General features: G+C 35.7%; 1 protein-coding gene across 2 annotated transcripts; it reads left to right on the top strand.

The window, feature by feature from the left end:
• The first annotated feature begins 1,015 nt into the window (after positions 1 to 1,015).
• Positions 1,016 to 10,043, top strand: LOC148868046 (serine/threonine-protein kinase STY13-like). Of its 2 annotated transcripts, XM_088972103.1 has the most exons (8): positions 1,113 to 2,218; positions 2,651 to 2,681; positions 2,822 to 2,877; positions 2,951 to 3,083; positions 3,190 to 3,385; positions 3,930 to 4,054; positions 7,054 to 7,212; positions 9,558 to 10,043. In XM_088972103.1, the coding sequence occupies exons 1-8, from the start codon at positions 1,983 to 1,985 to the stop codon at positions 9,852 to 9,854; spliced, it is 1,233 nt and encodes a 410-aa protein (XP_088828229.1). In that variant the 5' UTR covers positions 1,113 to 1,982; the 3' UTR covers positions 9,855 to 10,043. The 2 variants fall into 2 exon arrangements, with proteins under 2 accessions (XP_088828228.1, XP_088828229.1); XM_088972102.1 differs by lacking the exons at positions 2,651 to 2,681; positions 2,822 to 2,877 and having other exon boundaries at positions 1,016 to 2,218.
• Positions 10,044 to 17,847: the final 7,804 nt, after the last annotated feature.

Genomic DNA, 17,847 nt, shown 5'->3' with positions numbered 1-17,847 from the left:
AGAAGGTTGTTCACGTCTGATGGAAGAGAGTGTGTGTGTGTGTGATTGGGCTATGCATGTTGAGGTGTTGATATGAGAGAGGGAGAAGGGAATCATGAAATGGCTTCATAAGGGGGTAAGAAAGGCAAAAATGAGAGGGGCTGAGAAAAATTAATGGAGAAAGTTGAGGTCGTATCCTATCAACTGATTCATTCATTTATATTTTTTGGGTAAAATATAAAAACCTCCCCTGAAGTTTCTCATAATCATAAAAACCTCCCTATAGTTTCATTTTAACAAATATCTCTCCTGAACTTTTGAGAAATTCAACAATTGATGCACCAGTTTTTTCTAAATACCCATTCTACCATCTTCTAAATTATTTAATATACAAAATTACTAAAATAACCTCATTTTAACCCAACAAAAACCTCTTTTAACAATCATTTCAGTAATTTTACATACATAATTACTGAAATATGTTTTTTTTATTGAGTTAAAATGAGATTATTTTAGTAACTTTGTATGTAAAATAATTTATAAAAGGGTAGAATAGATATTTGGAAAAAAAACTGATGCATCAATCTAATGTTTTTCATTTGGGACAGTTGATAGAAGGGATGTTTTTGTTTAATTTCTCAAAAGTTTAGGGGATGTATTTATTAAAATGAAACTATAAGGAAAGTTTTTATGATTGTTAGAAACTTCAAGGGAAAGTTTTATAATTTACCCTATTTTTTACTAAAAAAATGATATAGTTTTATACTAAAAAATAGAGTAAAAATTCATTTTACTCTATTGCTTCCTTTTACTCAACAAAAAATCATTTTTATACTTAAATTTTTATATTGCCCGAAGAATTTTGACCAATCAAAACGTTCGTGAATTTTGACGAGTAAAGCTGATCTGATTCTTTTTGGGTAATAGTAAAGCTGATCTCATCGGTTACGACTTTTATGATACCTATTGATTAGTTATTATTATTTTTTATGTTTGACTTTATATTGTGCACGACATCAGTGGAGCCAAGAAAAAGCGGAGCTGCCAACTATCGTTAGAGTAGAGATCTGGGATCAAATCCCGCTGCCACTAGGGATTGGGTAATCTTTTATCTGTCGTGTAGGCATCCGCCAGGCGCCACCCCTTCGGCCCTTCCCTCGACCAAGAACGTCCAAATCACTGATGCCTGCAAACGCAAGCTTTTGCTCCAAGCCTTGTAGTGCGTGTCTACTTTTGATTGGTCAGCCAACTTCACCACATCCCATTTCCCCTACTATAAGCTCTGACCGGGACAAATACTCGGAATATCTTTACCGAAACGCGTCTGATCAGAGAGAGAGAGGGAGAGGGAGAGGGAGAGGAAAGAAGGGGGAAAGGAGGGAGCATAGGGAGAGAAGCTTAGAGTGAGAAAGAGACGTTGAAGGGGATTTTTCGGGTTAGGGTTTTCAACTAAAACCCAGTCAAGGAGAAAGACAATCCCGAGCTTACGATTTAAGTTCTTCCTTTGTTTCTCTCTATTGACTGGGTAGGGGAGCTAGAGTATTCCGAGGCGTATACTGTATAGTTTGGGTGAAATTACCGGATATCGGATTTGTGGTCAGGCTTACTGCGCTTATTGACTGCTGTTAAGGATTTCGGAATTAATTTAGCTTTGTAAATGAATCAGCACAGACGAGAGAGGTTTGATGATTGTCACATTGAATTCCGTAGAAAAGGCGTTTGGCGTAGAGGAGATTCTTGTTTTCTCCTCTTCTTTAACTAATATCGATGGTTAATTTGAACAGAGGACGAAAAGTTTCAGAAATTAGGTTTTCGTTTGATGCTTGGAGGACATACAAGTGATTTCAAGAAATGTTTCCTAAAAGTTGCTGTATTTGAGTGGGAGCGAAGCTTTAGGCTCCCTCCACTAAGCAGGGAAGTGTCTATTCATGAGCTGGTTATTCCCTACTTGAGCAAGAAGGATAATTTAAATGAGGCGCCAAGCTGTAGTTTGAGGCTGCAACATGAGTTGCGGCGGCGAGGAGAACAAAGAAGGTGCAGATGAGGAGGAATTTGGACAATCGGCAAGGGACAAATCTGTTGAAGTTGGTTTCCATTTAGAGACACAGTCGGTCTCGCAGAATGAGTTGATTCCTGGAACAGAGTTCAAGATTGATGAAAAACTTCTCATCGATCCGAAGCTACTCTACGTTGGATCCAAAATTGGAGAAGGAGCCCATGGAATAGTTTACGAAGGAAGGTAATTTAAAGCTTATGGTAAAGGGGGCATTTTTCTTTCGTTTAAGAAAACTTTAACCATTATAGATGCTAAATTCCACCACTCCTAGTGTTGTGAGAAACTAATAAATAATCAATCTATTGCTATATACTGCTTACAGCACCATAGACATACCGTTCAATATTTATATATTTGTCTAAAACCTTTTTCTCTTTAAGTATCAGCTATCAACTGTTTGTCCTTTATTTTGACCTTATCTACAATATTTCATTGCACATAGCTGATCAACTCACACTGTAATGTTCCTATTTGACTCTATTTTGTTCATATTTTTTTTAATAGTTTTGTTTTAATGTTGATATTATGTAATCACAGAATATGTTTCCTCTTCATTCATTTTCTATGGAATTAAGCCCGATTTATCTCTTGATATCTTTTTCTTTTTTGTAACAGTTGCTACAACGCCAAATTAAACCTAAAAATGGTAGGGTTTTGCTTACAGAAAACCCTTGGTTTTTTCTCCACCATTTTTTGTGCCTCTAAACCTTGCCAAATGAATGCAATTTGATTGCATCAAGATTTCTAAACGAGGATCTATGCATATTTTTTGTGCACGCAATGCAGTTGCCTTCACTTTTATCAGGACAAACCACAGTTTTCCAGCACTGCATGCTTAGCTGGTATTCTAGCCTACATAAATACGATAATCGCTTTATCGTCGATGAAACTAATATTCATCAATTATTAATTCAGGTATTGCAATCAAATAATTGCAGTTAAAGTTCTCCATTCTGGAAAAACCCCAGAAGAAAGAGAAGTGCTTGAAGGTCGTTTTGCCCGGGAAGTAACCATGATGTCTAGAGTAAAACACGAGAACCTTGTCAAGGTATTTTTTCATACATATATATATATATGTATGTATCACCATTAATTACCTTTTTTTACCCTTTTCTCCTACTTGTTGTCTTTCAACTTGTTTTCCCCCTTTGCAGTTCATTGGTGCCTGTAAGGATCCTTTGATGGTGATAGCTACAGAACTATTACCAGGGATGTCACTTCGAAAGTATTTGACTAGTATTCGTCCAAAACAGTTGGATCTTCATGTTGCAATAGGTTATGCTCTTGATATTGCCCGAGCCATGGATTGTTTACATGCAAATGGGATTATACACAGAGATCTGAAACCTGGTATAGCAAATTGTGCTGTATGACAATTAATTTTTACTTGAGTTTGCTATAGTTATCTGTGCTGCAATTGTTTGATTTCTCTTTTTTCAAGTATTTCTTTATGCTCCTCAATTATTGACTAAAGATCATCTTGGTGGTTAGCATCTAATATCTTCTTTTTCTACTATTTTTTGAGTGTGCTGCTGATTATGCTGTTTCTGTTGGAAACATTCGGATTGCTGCCTTTTGATGATGAAATTGAAATGAGTGTTTTGGAGGATTCGATTTATTAGATAAATCCAAATTAATTATATAAAATGCTAAAAGAAGTTACTTCACTTTTCCCTATTACTTAGATGTCCTTTTTTCACCTTAAGCTTCTGCGTGTCTTGGTGGGTAATTTTTTTGGACAGTACTTTGGATGTTCAAATTGTATGGTAGAATGTACAGCTTGATATCCCCTGGCCACATATATCATTTAAGATTTCTCTCTCTCTCTGAAAAATAATGGTAGACATGGTCATGCATTGTTAGTCATGTATATTTATGAAAATTAATGATGCAGACAATTTATTACTCACGGCAAATCAGAAGTCTGTAAAGCTTGCTGATTTTGGTCTTGCAAGAGAAGAATCTGTTACTGAGATGATGACTGCAGAAACTGGAACCTACCGCTGGATGGCCCCTGAGGTATGTGCCTTTCCTAATTATCATTAGATAGCTACTAGTCTATTTGTGTGCTGCTGTTATAGAACTGGTGGTGAGTGGTGATTCTAAACTGTTAGTCAGTTCTTGAGTATCTTCTAGGAATTCTTTGCAGGATGAACAAGGCAGTGAACCTTCTTGCTTAGGAAAGGATTTCCAAGAAGCTTTTGATTGTTCTGGGGATCGTTTACCCCCTTTATCTGTCTGCACATTTGTTTATTTCCAAGAGAACTTTTTGGTTGTCATTTGACTGGGACATGATTTTTAGAATTGGCATAAAAAAATAATTGCTTGTAAATCCAAATTCATTTTTAAGTTATCACCTTTAATTTGTTTGAGGGATATTCTATGGGGGATTTTGGGAGAAAGGAATAGAAGGGTGGTTGGTAATGTCCAGCATGTCATGCACTTGATAAAGATTGATGACATTTTCAGCCAGGTGTCCATGGATTCCAAATGGTTAAAGATTGACCTGTTTTATCATTTACAAGGAGAAGGAAGGAGTAAGTTCTTCCTAGTCCCATTACTTAGACTTAATTTTAATGGTTGGAAAACTCTGATATTGGTGGGACACTGGCGCTTTCATAGATGGCAAATTAAGCAATCTTATCGGTTTTATGATTTGGGAACACCATTTCCTCTAGGTTTATGGCACGATGGGCACTTGCTTACATGACACCCATGCCAGGAAATGCCAGACATGCAATTGGGCACATGTTGACATGTCTATCTTCTTCATTCACTTGGCTCAAATGGGTCCAAAGATATATTGATGGAAAATTAAACCATCTTATCAGTTTTATCATTTGGGAACACCATTTCCTCTAGGTTTATGGCATGTAGGGCACTTGCTTACATGACACCCATGCCAGGAAATGTCAGACATGCAATTGGGCACATGTTGACATGTCTATCTTCTTCATTCACTTGGCTCAAATGAGTCCAAAGATATATTGATTCAGTTACAGATGCACTTTATTGGTAAGCCACAAGAAATTAGCAGTAGAAGGCTAATGGGGTAGCATTTATGGGTATATGCTGGCTGGACTGGTGACCTGCTGATGTGTGAGTTTTGTTTACTTATAGTTGTATCCTTGTATTTATTGGATGTATATATTTTCTGCTTTTAATATATGAATTGATTTATTGATAAAAATTCCATTCACTTTTTAAATGTACATGAAGGAATTTCATCACCATTTACATATGCATATACGTATTGTAATGCCTTCTCCATGTTTAGATTTAGGGGGGCTTGGTGTCTGGCACTTTGTTTCTTGTTTCTTGTCAATTCAGAGGTGGTCGTGGGCTGGTTAAAGCAAGATAAGAGTGGGCTTTGTTACTACAGTAATTAAAAGAAGAAGTTCAAATGGTTGACAAAGGACATTGATGTAAAATGTATAATTGTATATGGGTAAAGAGAAGTGCAAATTCTTTTGCTGATGGGTTAGCTAAAGACGGAGTGAATAGGGAGTCTTTATTTTTGGGTTCACCTGTAAATGTATTTTTTCTTTTTGGGGTGGCCTTAGGCCTTAGTTTTTCATGGGGGAGTTAAGGATTTAAAATGGTTTATCTCCCCTTTGTACTTACAGTTTAAATTTTTAATGAAATTCTTTTGCTATTGATAAAAAAATGTGACACTCCTGTTGGTACAGATATGGATAATGGAAAAAACCATGGAAGAAGAAATCAAATTGCTTTGCATTCCTTCACTAGTGACAATGTCATAGTTTTTAGGTGATAAGGATTTTGGTAAATTTGAGTTTCTAAAAGTTATTTTCTAGTTTGCTATTGCCTAAAGGGTAGGGTTCCAAATGGTCATATTCCTTCACTAGTGGTAATGGCATAATTTTTTGGGTGATAAGGATTTTGGTGAATTTGAGTTTCTAAAAGTCATTTTCTAGTTTGTTACTGCCTCAATTTGAGTATCCTAATGGGCCATTTTTTTTTAAGTTGAAGATACAATCATTTCACTCTTTTGTTAGCATATTTTCAATGACTAAACCTTGTCTAGTTTTTGTTTGCATAGTAACGTTAGATACATTAGTGACTCATGTATTCAATTTAACAAGACCAAGATCTTGTAAAGCTTGCATGCTTTGAGAGAACTAATGCTATTTTAGGGGTTATTGCTTGGTGTAATGGTACAATCTTGAGCTAACAAGCGTGAGAATGCAGGTTTGAGCCTATGGGGGCACCTGTGTGGCCACTATGTGCTAAAAAATGTCAAAGGTTATGCTTGTCTCCAGTCCACTTCTTCCACATTAGATAGTTGGGACCAGCATTACGTAGTGGGCTTTTTTTTTTTTATCACTATGATGAAATTTGAGTCTTTTGATTTTTGGGTCTATCTAAGAGGTGTTTTTTGTTTTTACCAATAAAAAAGAGGTCTTTTGTTGTTTTTTCTAATTTTCATAGGGTGAATAGTGGCTTTTTAGATTTCAGGAGTTGGAAATCCATGAGTTAGAAGGGGAAACTCAAATTAATTGTTGGTTGAACTTTATTGTTATTATTATGTTATTATTATTGTTATTACACTGTTTCGCCCATTCAAATTTTGACAACATACCAACCCAAGCCCACCCAAGTTGCACCCCTACTTGAGAGAGGGTAACTAAGACTTTGTCCCTTTTTTCTTTGTTAATAAATTTCCATTACTATTATTAATTTAAAAAGAGAAACTGCACTAATTACCTATAAGTCTATAACAGCAGTACTTCTAGGTGTACTAGAATAAGCTTGGAAAGGAGGATAACTTATTCATTAAGGCTGTGTTTGGTTTAAAGGAAAAAGTAGGGAAAGGTAGGGAAACCTTTACAAATCTTGTATTAGGTTTCCCTGCCTTCCCTTCCTTTCCTTACCTTTTCCCTCAAACCAAACATAGCCTAATTTCTAAAAAGAAGCGATTGCAATTTTCTATTTTATTTCCCTTCCTGGATTTCCACAAACTCTCTTTTTACCAGAATTAGAATCTCACCTTGCAGTTGTACAGTACAGTGACTTTGCGTCAGGGGGAGAAGAAGCATTATAACAACAAGGTTGATGTCTATAGTTTTGGAATTGTTCTATGGGAGTTATTGACCAACCGAATGCCATTTGAAGGCATGTCCAACTTGCAGGCTGCTTATGCTGCTGCTTTTAAGGTGTGATAATTCGTTTTTCTTTTCTTTGTTCTTGTTGATCTTATATTGTTAGCATGATTCAAGGATGTACTTGATGTCTTGTTGATTCCTAAAACCTTATTCATTTTTTTTTCTTTCTTCCCTCCCTCCCTTTTTGTACTGGGATCCTGTGTACTTGAATTCACCTGAGAAGGACTCTTGAAATGCCAAAAGATTAGCATTTCTAGGTGAAGACTTTGCAAGGCATATATTGGAAAATACAATCAGTCAAGTTGGTAAAACTGTGAAGATGTAGATGATAAAGTTGGACAATTAATTCATAGCTTGGGAACTAACAGATGGTAATTGGTAATTTTGTAAAAAGAATATAATGGCCATATAATGAATCAGACAATGTTCTGGGCTCCATGGTCTCATATCACAACTTTCTTGGTTTGTATTTTTTGTAATATAAAAAGTATATTTTGTTCTTCCATACTTAGGTTGTAGTAGATCTATTACTGTCATGTTTGCCTATTAATGGGAGCCTAATCATCCATCAGAAAGAAAAGGAGCCCAATCAATCACAGGTTTTCTTGTTAAGTGATATTATGAAGACATTGTCCTACGCTGGGAAATCCTCTGTGATCACTACTAGAGGCCTTCTACATGTTGTAACAGCTATTATCCTGCATAAGCAGAGGATTTGTTTCTTGTCTCTTCACTCATGATATTTCTGTCTTCTATGAAGGTCTGCAAAAGACTTTGCGAAAGCAATCGAACCAAAGAATGTCATCCCTCCAGAATACTCTACAACTTCCCTTATGCAAAAATTTCCACCAATTGTATGTACCTGTTGCACCTGTTTTCTTTCCTTTCCACTTCAAATCTTCTTTTTGGCTACTACATTCATTTTTCCAGTCCAATCTGATGTTTGCAAGATAAGCTTCGCCCACAAGGCCACAAATCGTTCTTGCCCAACCATGCTTCATCATCCATTAAGACTGTTCCTGTCCCAGTTTCTTTCTTCTTCAATCCTGCATAGCCACCTTCTGTTATTTCTTCCATCATGAAGTGTTTTTCCCCCACTGTAACTTCTGCTTCTACTTGGTTGTTCTCTGGAAAGTTCTCTCCAGGTTCTCTGTTCCTCCTAGGCTGCTCTTATTTTTATTTATACCATGCTAAACATGTGATTTTTTCCTTCATCTCTACCAAGGAATGTTGACGGACTTGGTTCTATTTCCTTTCTTTTTTAAAGATCTGTTTCATATTAACAACTTAAATTAATATAAAATCTTATAACTTGTGAATGTGATGGTGTGTAACTGTGAATTATGTTCCATTCACATGCTACTATGATTCAACTTTCACATAGAAGAACAAACTACCAATTGGTTATAAGATTTTTTCTTCATCTATTCTATATAATGCCAATACTTTGACTTGGTTCTGGTGCAGGTCATAAAAGTTAAATTAGAGTATGATATTAGTTAAGGTTAATACTCATCTTTTATCCTTTTATCTTTTCTTGCACATTTATAGCATGTGCCCTTACACTAGTAGTTTATAAGGTGAAATTAATACCCTGAACCCCATTGAAAAAAAGTTCAGATTCAGCTTAAAGTTTTGCACATGCCTTGATGGCTTGCTATATGGAAGTAATTCTATGATATATTACAATTTATCTCTAGAAATGATTTTGCTGAACCCCATTGAAAAAAAGTTCAGATTCAGCTTAAAGTTTTGCACATGCCTTGATGGCTTGCTATATGGAAGTAATTCTATGATATATTACAATTTATCTCTAGAAATGATTTTGCTTTATGATGTGAATGATATAACGTACTATGATTTTACTGTTATTTTCTATTTTTTATTAATTTTCATTATAAAATAAGAAGGAAGTAAAAATATGTTACACCATTATGGACAAAATCCTGTAAATTATAAATTTTAACTCAAAAACCAATACATAGAAGCCACCTAAGATTGGTGCCTAAGTGCTTAGGTGACACGGCAGTAGTACCTTGTCTTGTAGCCTTTAATGTCTTGATTAATGTGGGTGTAATATTGATTACAAGATTATGAAAATTTGCCTTCGGCATGAAAGTAAAAGAAAAAACACTATCTTCAAACCTACTGATAAATGGAAGTGAAATTACTTTGTTGGCTGTTAACATTTCCAGGACTGCCTTTAAGGTTCCTTGATTGAATGATTGTGTTTCCATAATGCATCTTTAGGGTTTGTTTTTACTGATGTGGAAATTGTTTTTGTTTTGAACAATAAAATTATTTATATTGGTGAACCATACAGTATGCAATGTTTTGAACTGTACAACTTTTTTATAATTTATTTGATTACCATGTGCTATTATCTGGGTGGGCAGCAAGCAAGGCCAAGTCTTCCTGAAGATTTACCGCCTGATCTTGCATTCATCATACAATCATGTTGGGTGGAGGACCCTAACATCCGGCCTAGCTTCAGCCAGATTATTCGCATGCTCAGTGCATTCCTTTTCACACTCTCACCTGTCTTGCCACCCTCACAAGAATCAGACACTGCCAAGATGGTTACACCAAGTGATGGTATGATGATCGAGTCATCTGCACGTGGAAGAGGGAAGTTTTCCTTCCTTCGCCAACTTTTTGCTGCAAGGAGGATGAGGAACTCAGTGAACGGGTAAATTTTGAAATATTCCTGACCTTCCATTTCAACTAAAAAAAGATATCCTGCCATATTATTATTATATATTTCTCTGTTAATCTCTTTTTCCACAAATAAACTTGCTGGCAATGGATGGAAATATGTGAAAAGAAATGATACTAAATCACAAATAGGAAAAGTTAAAAAATAGGTATTGGATCTCCCTTAATCTAGTCTTTCCTATTGCAAATAGAACTACATGGTTGTTCACACAGAAAGCTATTATAGTTACAGATTCACACTTGTTCCCCCAAAATGCTGGTCGTACTCGTATATACGGTTAAGTTGAGATGATGCTCCACTTATACGACATACTTCTTTAACAGGCTATATAGCAAATTTGCATTCCGTATACGTATATTTTATTTTCGAATTGTCCAGACTCCAGACCTTTTAGATGAAAATAAAAGATTTTCCTTTTTGGTGACCTTGGGAATCTCCTGTGCCTCGCTGCGCCCATCCAGTGTTGGGTAAGTGGCCCTCAACTGTTGCAACTTGTATGAATGAAGTGGAGGTGTCCATAATTTTCACTAGGCCCCTTTTAGGCAGTGGAATTGACTGAATCGGTTCGAAATTTTGAAAGTTGGAGTAATGGTGATGAAAAGGGAGTGAAGTCCTCTCGGATCTGGCGATCTGACAGACCGCAGAGAATGAAGGGTGACCACAAACTGTGAGAGAGAGCTAAGGCCCCCACCAAATTGGCAGAATCACCTGAATACGAGTCTGGTGGGGAATATCCTCGGTTAGGGTTTTGATACTGATCTTTCCTCTCTGGGATCTTAGACTAGATTACTGATTTGTTGCTTTGGAATGTGAACTGATGTCTAAGTTTTTGGACTTTTTGGATTTAGCCTTTATTCTTCGGGGATTTTACCATTCAGTCCATGGAGCTACTAGTAGAGTAGGAGGGGCTGCAAATTAGATTTCTGAAGGGGATTGCTGTCCAAAAATCTCTTATTCTTATTCTTTCTTGAGGATCACAAAAGTACTGTTAAAAATGTATTGTCAGACTGGTACACGATTGCATTATCCTTCTGTTATTCCCAACCTTACATGCGTCCTATAGGGGAGGCAATTTTTCACCCAACCCACCCAGTATCTAAATCACCCAAACCGCTCATTTACTTAGTGGGTTGGAAATGTGTTGATCATCTATTAGGTCAATTTAAATGGGTTGGGTTGTGGATAACCATTGGGTTAACCACTAAAGATACAAGTATTAATTCTTTAGTTTTTTTTTTAATTTTTTAGGAGAAATAATTTATAATTAATGCATTAGTTTTTTATTAATTATTAATTAAAAATAGTTTTCCCTCGAATCAACACATTTCACCCAAATCGACATAAATCCAAATCAACCCGACCCAAGTACGGAGTAGTTCAACTCGGTCTAAAATAGATCTAATCACCTTGATTTGGTTCGTTTGGGTCGGTCAATTCAGTCTAAGCCAATGATTAAAGTATCGGTATCGAGTATTGTATCGGAGAATTTGGATATTGATATGAATACGCTTTGGAAACACATGGGATATAGTAAAAAAATATGAAAACAAATGAATATGTTAGGAAATACATACAAATTTCACAAATACATTAATAACACTAGATTTTAAGACTAAAATAGTTACAAATAGTATATAAATACATAGAAAATGTTTATTTTAATGGTGTATATGAAAAAATATATTACAATTTATATATTGGAGTGCGTAGATATCATATAATTTTATTTATAATGCATCAATCAAGAGTCCAAGACACTAAATGCATGTGCTCATTATATTTTAATTATTATATCACTTATTTTTTCTTTTACTATTTTACTTTTTTAACATTAACAAAAAATCAATTAAATATTAAAATCTCAAATGCAAATTAAAATACCAATTAATAATTCACAAAAATACAATATAACTTAAAGTATATCAAATTTGTTAAAATTTCTAAGATACATATCCTATACAAATTCATAGTTTTTAATTACTAAAATAATTATTCCATTGTTAGTATTTTTATTTTTATAAATAATTTGAAATAAAAAAATCATTTTTTTGAAATAAATGTAGATTAGTGAAATTGATGGATTCAATTTAATATTATATTCTTCAATATTTTGTAAACAATATTTTTATTTCTTTATAAATAATAAATATGTTATTAATTATTAATGTAAATTAAAATATTAATTAATAATTTTAACAAATATATAAAAATTAAAATTTATATAATTTGCAATTTAAATATTAAATTAATTATTTTATTTGTATAATTTTATTGATATTAAAATTCATCTTTTTATATAAATATGGACTTGATAGATTATTTGTTCTATTAATTTATAAAATACTATTTTTGAAAATTAGTGCTTGGAATAGTTAGAATTGTTAAATATAAATCTGTCTTTTTTGTTTAAATTGTATGTTGACACAAGCGTAATAAAATTTATTTGATTCTTTTGAATAACACAAGATGAAGCTTGGTTTGATGGTTCAGAGTGTGACAAAAGAGTGGTAGCGCGTCCGAATGACTCCCCTCCGAATCGGCATAGTTGCATTTTTTATGAAGTAGAGATGTGGGGTTTTGCGTGTATCATCTCATACCGATGCAGTACGAACGACTTACGGGATACGTTTCTATTCGTTGCGTATCTCGTACCATTATTAACCAATATCGATAGTCTGGTATGATATGCCTTGTATCGGGCGTATCCTGTCGATATTTAAGTCCTTGGTTTGAACCCAACCCGATCCAGAGCAGGCTAATATGGGTCAACCCGAATCCAAACTAGACTCGGGTGGACTGGTTTGACCCATGCTCGGTACGATCTGGCCTACTTGCTTTGGCTAGTTTGGATTGCTGGCCTAACCTCTATTTGTACAACGTGACCCAAATTTTGACCGACCCGATTTATTTTCCTCGACTTGGTTTAGTCCCAAACCGGTGCACAACCTAATATGGGTTGGTTTGAGTCATTCCTACATTGACTGTGTTGCTTTGGCTTGGTTCAATCAGATTGATCCAAATCCAAATGGCTCAACCGGTCTTAATGTGATTAGCTCGAAGACAATCTAATTAGATAGTTTAAGGTCTGACTAGTTTGAACATAATGGACTGTGATTTGAACATAACCAAATGGCTTTGCCACTTGTGTAAAAATAACATGCATGGATTGTGATTTGAATATGTCCAACTTGTGTAAATAACAACTACTATTACCACCGAGCTATGGCCAACTTATTTGACAGGTGGGAGTTTTTTGTTTTAAGTACATAAATATAAAATTAATGGGTTTGGGCGGATTGGATTGGATCAAGGTGGGTTTAGGTTGAACCCAACCCAACTTGCACAATTGCCACCGCTACCTGTACATAGTCCATTACCTACAAATATTGGCATTCACAATTCCCATGGCTATGATATTTGTAGTCACATCCTGGGTCTTATGTACATCTATGTCCGGGATGGGCTCCCAAGAGAGAGCGCCCCACCGCCCACCCCCTCCGTGATTTGGGAACATCTTCCTATGACAAGCATGGTAGATGGGCTGTGGAGTGCTTGTTGGACATGTTCGATGGGGAGCTCATCTGATTTCTTTTAGACGTGATGGGAATTTGGGAATTTGACCTGTACCCATGGGGTTTTGCCCCATCCACCCCAGTTGAGGTGGGTTTCTTGACCATTGATAAGGGTTCAAGATAGGTTTCGGGAGAATCCAAAATTTAGGGGATCGGAGATGGAACGGGGATGGTATTTGTCGATTCTGCCTTGATCTTGCTCCAACTATATTATATAACATAGTGTATATAAAATTCTCAATACATATTATATTATATAAAAATAGTTTTAGATAGGTTTAAAAAATTAAAAAAAATAAATAAATTTGTAAATATGCAAGTAGGATGATAAGGGTAGGGCAGAGGGCTAGGGGTGGATTCGAGCTGAGTTGAGCCAAATACTTGGTTATTCGAGCTCAGCTCGCAGGAATAGTATCAAGCTCGAACTCGACTCGGTTCATAGCTCGCATGTTCGAGCTTGACTATAAGCCAAATGTCTTTTAAAAAATACAAATTATATGTATAAAATTATTTTTATTTTATTTTATAGACAAAAAATTAAGAATTATAAAGATTATTTACTATTATACATAAAAAAATATTATTATACATAATGAAAATGATTTATTTAATACTAGGCTCGCAAGCTTCATGAGCCAAGTTTCATTTGGCTCGAGCTCGACTCGATTAGCAGACGAGCCTATATATCGGGCTTGAATTTGGCTCGAAGCTCGGTTTAAACCAAGCTCAAATAGCTCGTGAAAGGCTCAACTCGTGGCTACCCCCTAGGAGGGGCAAATTCGGGGATCCCGTTCCTTGTGGGGATGGGGATGGGGCTTGGATTTCTAGCCCTGGTGGGGTTTGGAGCAAGGCATTTCAGTTCAGGATTAGGATGGGACATGCAAAACCCGACTCCACTCTGCCCCATTATTCCTACATGCCTATAATGTTTCTTTCCACTTGATTGGCCCTAGGACAATTGGTAACCCCATAGACCTTATGTCTAAGATTTTTTTTTTTTGCTTAGGCTACATTTGGTTGTAGTGCAAATCTTTATAAGGAGTAAAATTTATGACTAGTTTTTGGTTTAGATTTGCTTTCCTTTATTTGGAATTATGATCTGGTTTTTATTTTAAATTTGATTTCCTTTAAGGCTGTGTTTGGAAACGATGCAAATGGAGTGTAAGTCCCGGTTCAAGGTAAATTTGCACTCTGGTTCACTTTTCTTGTGTTTGGTAACATTACATTTATGCATTGACAAATGACATACCAATGCATATTTACATTGATAACAAGATGTAAAAGTACATAAATAAAAAAGAAGTAAATTTGCATTCAAGTGGGCTTTTGATAAAAAAAAAGCATATGCTTTATTGGAACTCATGTTTGCATCCGTTACAGCTAAAAGTATGTTTGATAAGAATGTAAATTTATTAAACTAACCCAATTTTGCTATTTATATGAACCATTTTACACTACATATTTGCAGCATTTCCAAACATAGTCTTATTTGTAATTATGATTTGCTTCTTATTCTGATACAAAATTCATACCTTTTATCTCTTTTGCATCCATTGGTAGTGCAAATTTTGCAAAACTTGCACCACCTTCCTACCCCCTTTTTATTGTGTGGTTTAATATAAAGTGGTGACCGCATATTCTTGTATCCTACTTTATTCGTAGATTGATAACCCTCTTACGTTACCTTCATTCTTTTCCATTTAAAGTAGCCACTTCCTTCCAAGTAGACCTGTTCACGGTCTGGGCTTTGGGCCTAACTTTACACTATATTGGGCTCGGGTTTCGGGCTGGGCCCATTGAAAATTTGGCAAAAGCTAAGTCCGAGTCCGGCCCATAAACAGGTCTACTTTCAAGGTTTAAAATATTGATACGCCCGATACGTTGGTAGAGGTGTATCGATAATTTTTCTTAAATCTGATTAAGAGGGACCGGTTTAAGGTCCATCCACCCTTGAAGTTCAGGGCGATCAAAACTCTGATACATCCTCTATAAGAACATATTGGAAAACTCCCAATACGATGTGTACGGACCGATACGTATGATATTTTGAATCTTTCTTCCTTCGCTTCTCACAAATGAATAGATCTGAAGCAAAAGTAAATAAAATTAACACTCGAGTACGGATGGTTTGAAAGCAGTTGATTCTGGTTATTGAAAGGGTGCATAGCTGATTGTTAGGGTGATTAATGATTATGATTGTCGATATTTGCAATATCAGGAATCAGGACATATGCTGTAAATATAGTAGTATTTTGTCCCTTCCAATTGCAATTGCAGTAATTGGCTTCTCCATTGGCAATGGGCTACAAAACAAGGTAGCCAGGCTCCCCAAACACACCCTGGGCAACCCCTGACAAAAGCTTATCCATTTTAATGGCCCCATTTACGAGTTTTACGTGTAAAAAATGCAGTAAACGGATCATTGATCATCTTAAGAAAGAGGGGAAATTCAAAAAGTAAGAAAAAAAAAATAGAATGAAAGAAAAAAAGAAGAAAAAGAGAATGAAAGGAGTTTTTTTGAAAGCCCATAGACAAATAAAATCTTTCAACATTAGAGGTAATAGAAAAGGGGTATCTAGACCAAGTGCATGGTCTGAGTAAAGAGAAAGCATGTTTAGCCAGACAAAGCCACTGTATTAACCTGTATGATGAACAAAAGAGAGTGATGGTCACACTCCAACAACAGGTTCCTGCAATCTGTGATTTAAGCGGAAGATTGGCCAATGTACCCCCAAGGAAGAATCCAACGGGAAACGGACAATCTATTGTGCATCTCCATTTACACAAATGGTTTCAATTCCTACCTGAATGGCAAACCGAATTCCTTCTCTACATACACCCAAATTACCTCTGGAGGGGCACTAGATACATTGACTACACATCCCATGAAAAACTCACCTTTATAATTATGTATCAACACATGGGTCGATTGAATGGGGTTAGAAGCTCCATCCACATTGAGTTGGTCTTGGCTGGGCGAGGGCACATCTTGATCAACACGGGTTAATTCTTCTCCCTCCATTACTTTCTAATATCTTGCCTTCAGGGTTAGAGTACATTTCTGAAAAAGAACACCTCCATTGATTGGCCACATGTGAGAGAAAAGAATTCACCACTCTTTGTGTTGGTGCCGTCGTAAGGCGACAGAAGTTGGTTAAGTCTCTAAAAGTTTGGAAGAGGCGATCGGAAAGAGAGAGATTGTAGGGAAGAGAGGAGAAGAGAGGAGAAGAGAGGAGAGAAGGGAAAGTCCCCCTTTTGGGAAGCCCTAGGTCTAAATTATATGATATTGTCTGTGGAGGAGAGTTATTCCCTTTTTATAGAGAGAACCCCAAGGTTATAGGGAGAATGATCTAAAATGAAACATTTTCTATTATGAAAGGGGAACTTAATCTTTAATGTTGGTTATTAAGGGAGCACCATTGAGGTTTTGCCATGATACTAGAAGTGAATTTTGATGAATCTATTTGAGGTAATCATGCCTTTCTGGTATTGTAGCCGGATTCCTAAGTTAATTGCTGGATTCGAACATTTGGGTACCATCAATAGTGTATTTGGCCTTTCATTCGGTTGAAAAGATCTATTTTACAAGTGAGGTAGATAGTTTGATTATTCAAAGGGTTCCACTATGATATGAAAAAGATATGATATCAAAAAATACGTTTGACCAATCAACTGGAATCATAAACTTGGTGGCCAATCGGGTGCTATTTATCAAAATTCATGGATGGCTTTTGATTGGTCAAAACTCTTTCGGTACCATGTCTTTCCTGCATCATATATTTTCCCTTATTCAAATTACTAGTTGTCTATGATTTCATCAACGGATTTAACTGGTCCACAATAAGACTCTTGGATCGAATACTAATCCTATCCACTCTCTTCAAATATCTTCGAGTATTAATGGAATTGAATTGGATTTAAAATACAAGGATTTTTTGTTATTAGAATGGTTTAAAATTTAAGGCTGTGATTGGTAAAAGCACAAATGTATGTGTTGGATTTATGGGGTTTCATCAAGGTATTTTTGGGAAATCTTATAAGTGTAAGTTGTGTTACATCTTGTAATCTTAGCCATTGGAGATAACTAAGATCCAAGGGCTGGTATCTATTAGGTTTTCTTTTTTGTTGTCTTTTGTCTTTTGAGAAAAGAGAGAGAAAAGAGAGAATAAGATAGGAGGGAAAAGGGCATGAATGGAAAGACAGAAGGGCTGTAGAAGGAGAGCCATTGTAACTCTATTAGAAGCTTCTATAGATTTCTTGTTCTTGAACGCCCGTGGACATAAGCCACGGTGCTGAACCACGTAAATCTGGTGTGCTCTCTCCATCTCTCTTCCATTTCTATTTTATGAGTTGCACGTTAAATTTCTTCTCTTGTATGTTTGTTATGCTTGAATACAC

This window comes from Nelumbo lutea, chromosome 2 (assembly GCF_056320005.1).
Source record: "Nelumbo lutea isolate HS-2025 chromosome 2, American lotus-T2T, whole genome shotgun sequence".
Classification (NCBI taxonomy): Eukaryota; Viridiplantae; Streptophyta; class Magnoliopsida; order Proteales; family Nelumbonaceae; genus Nelumbo; species Nelumbo lutea.
The sequence above is the reverse complement of the archived record's forward strand: the minus strand, read 5'-3'. Positions and strand labels throughout refer to the sequence as shown.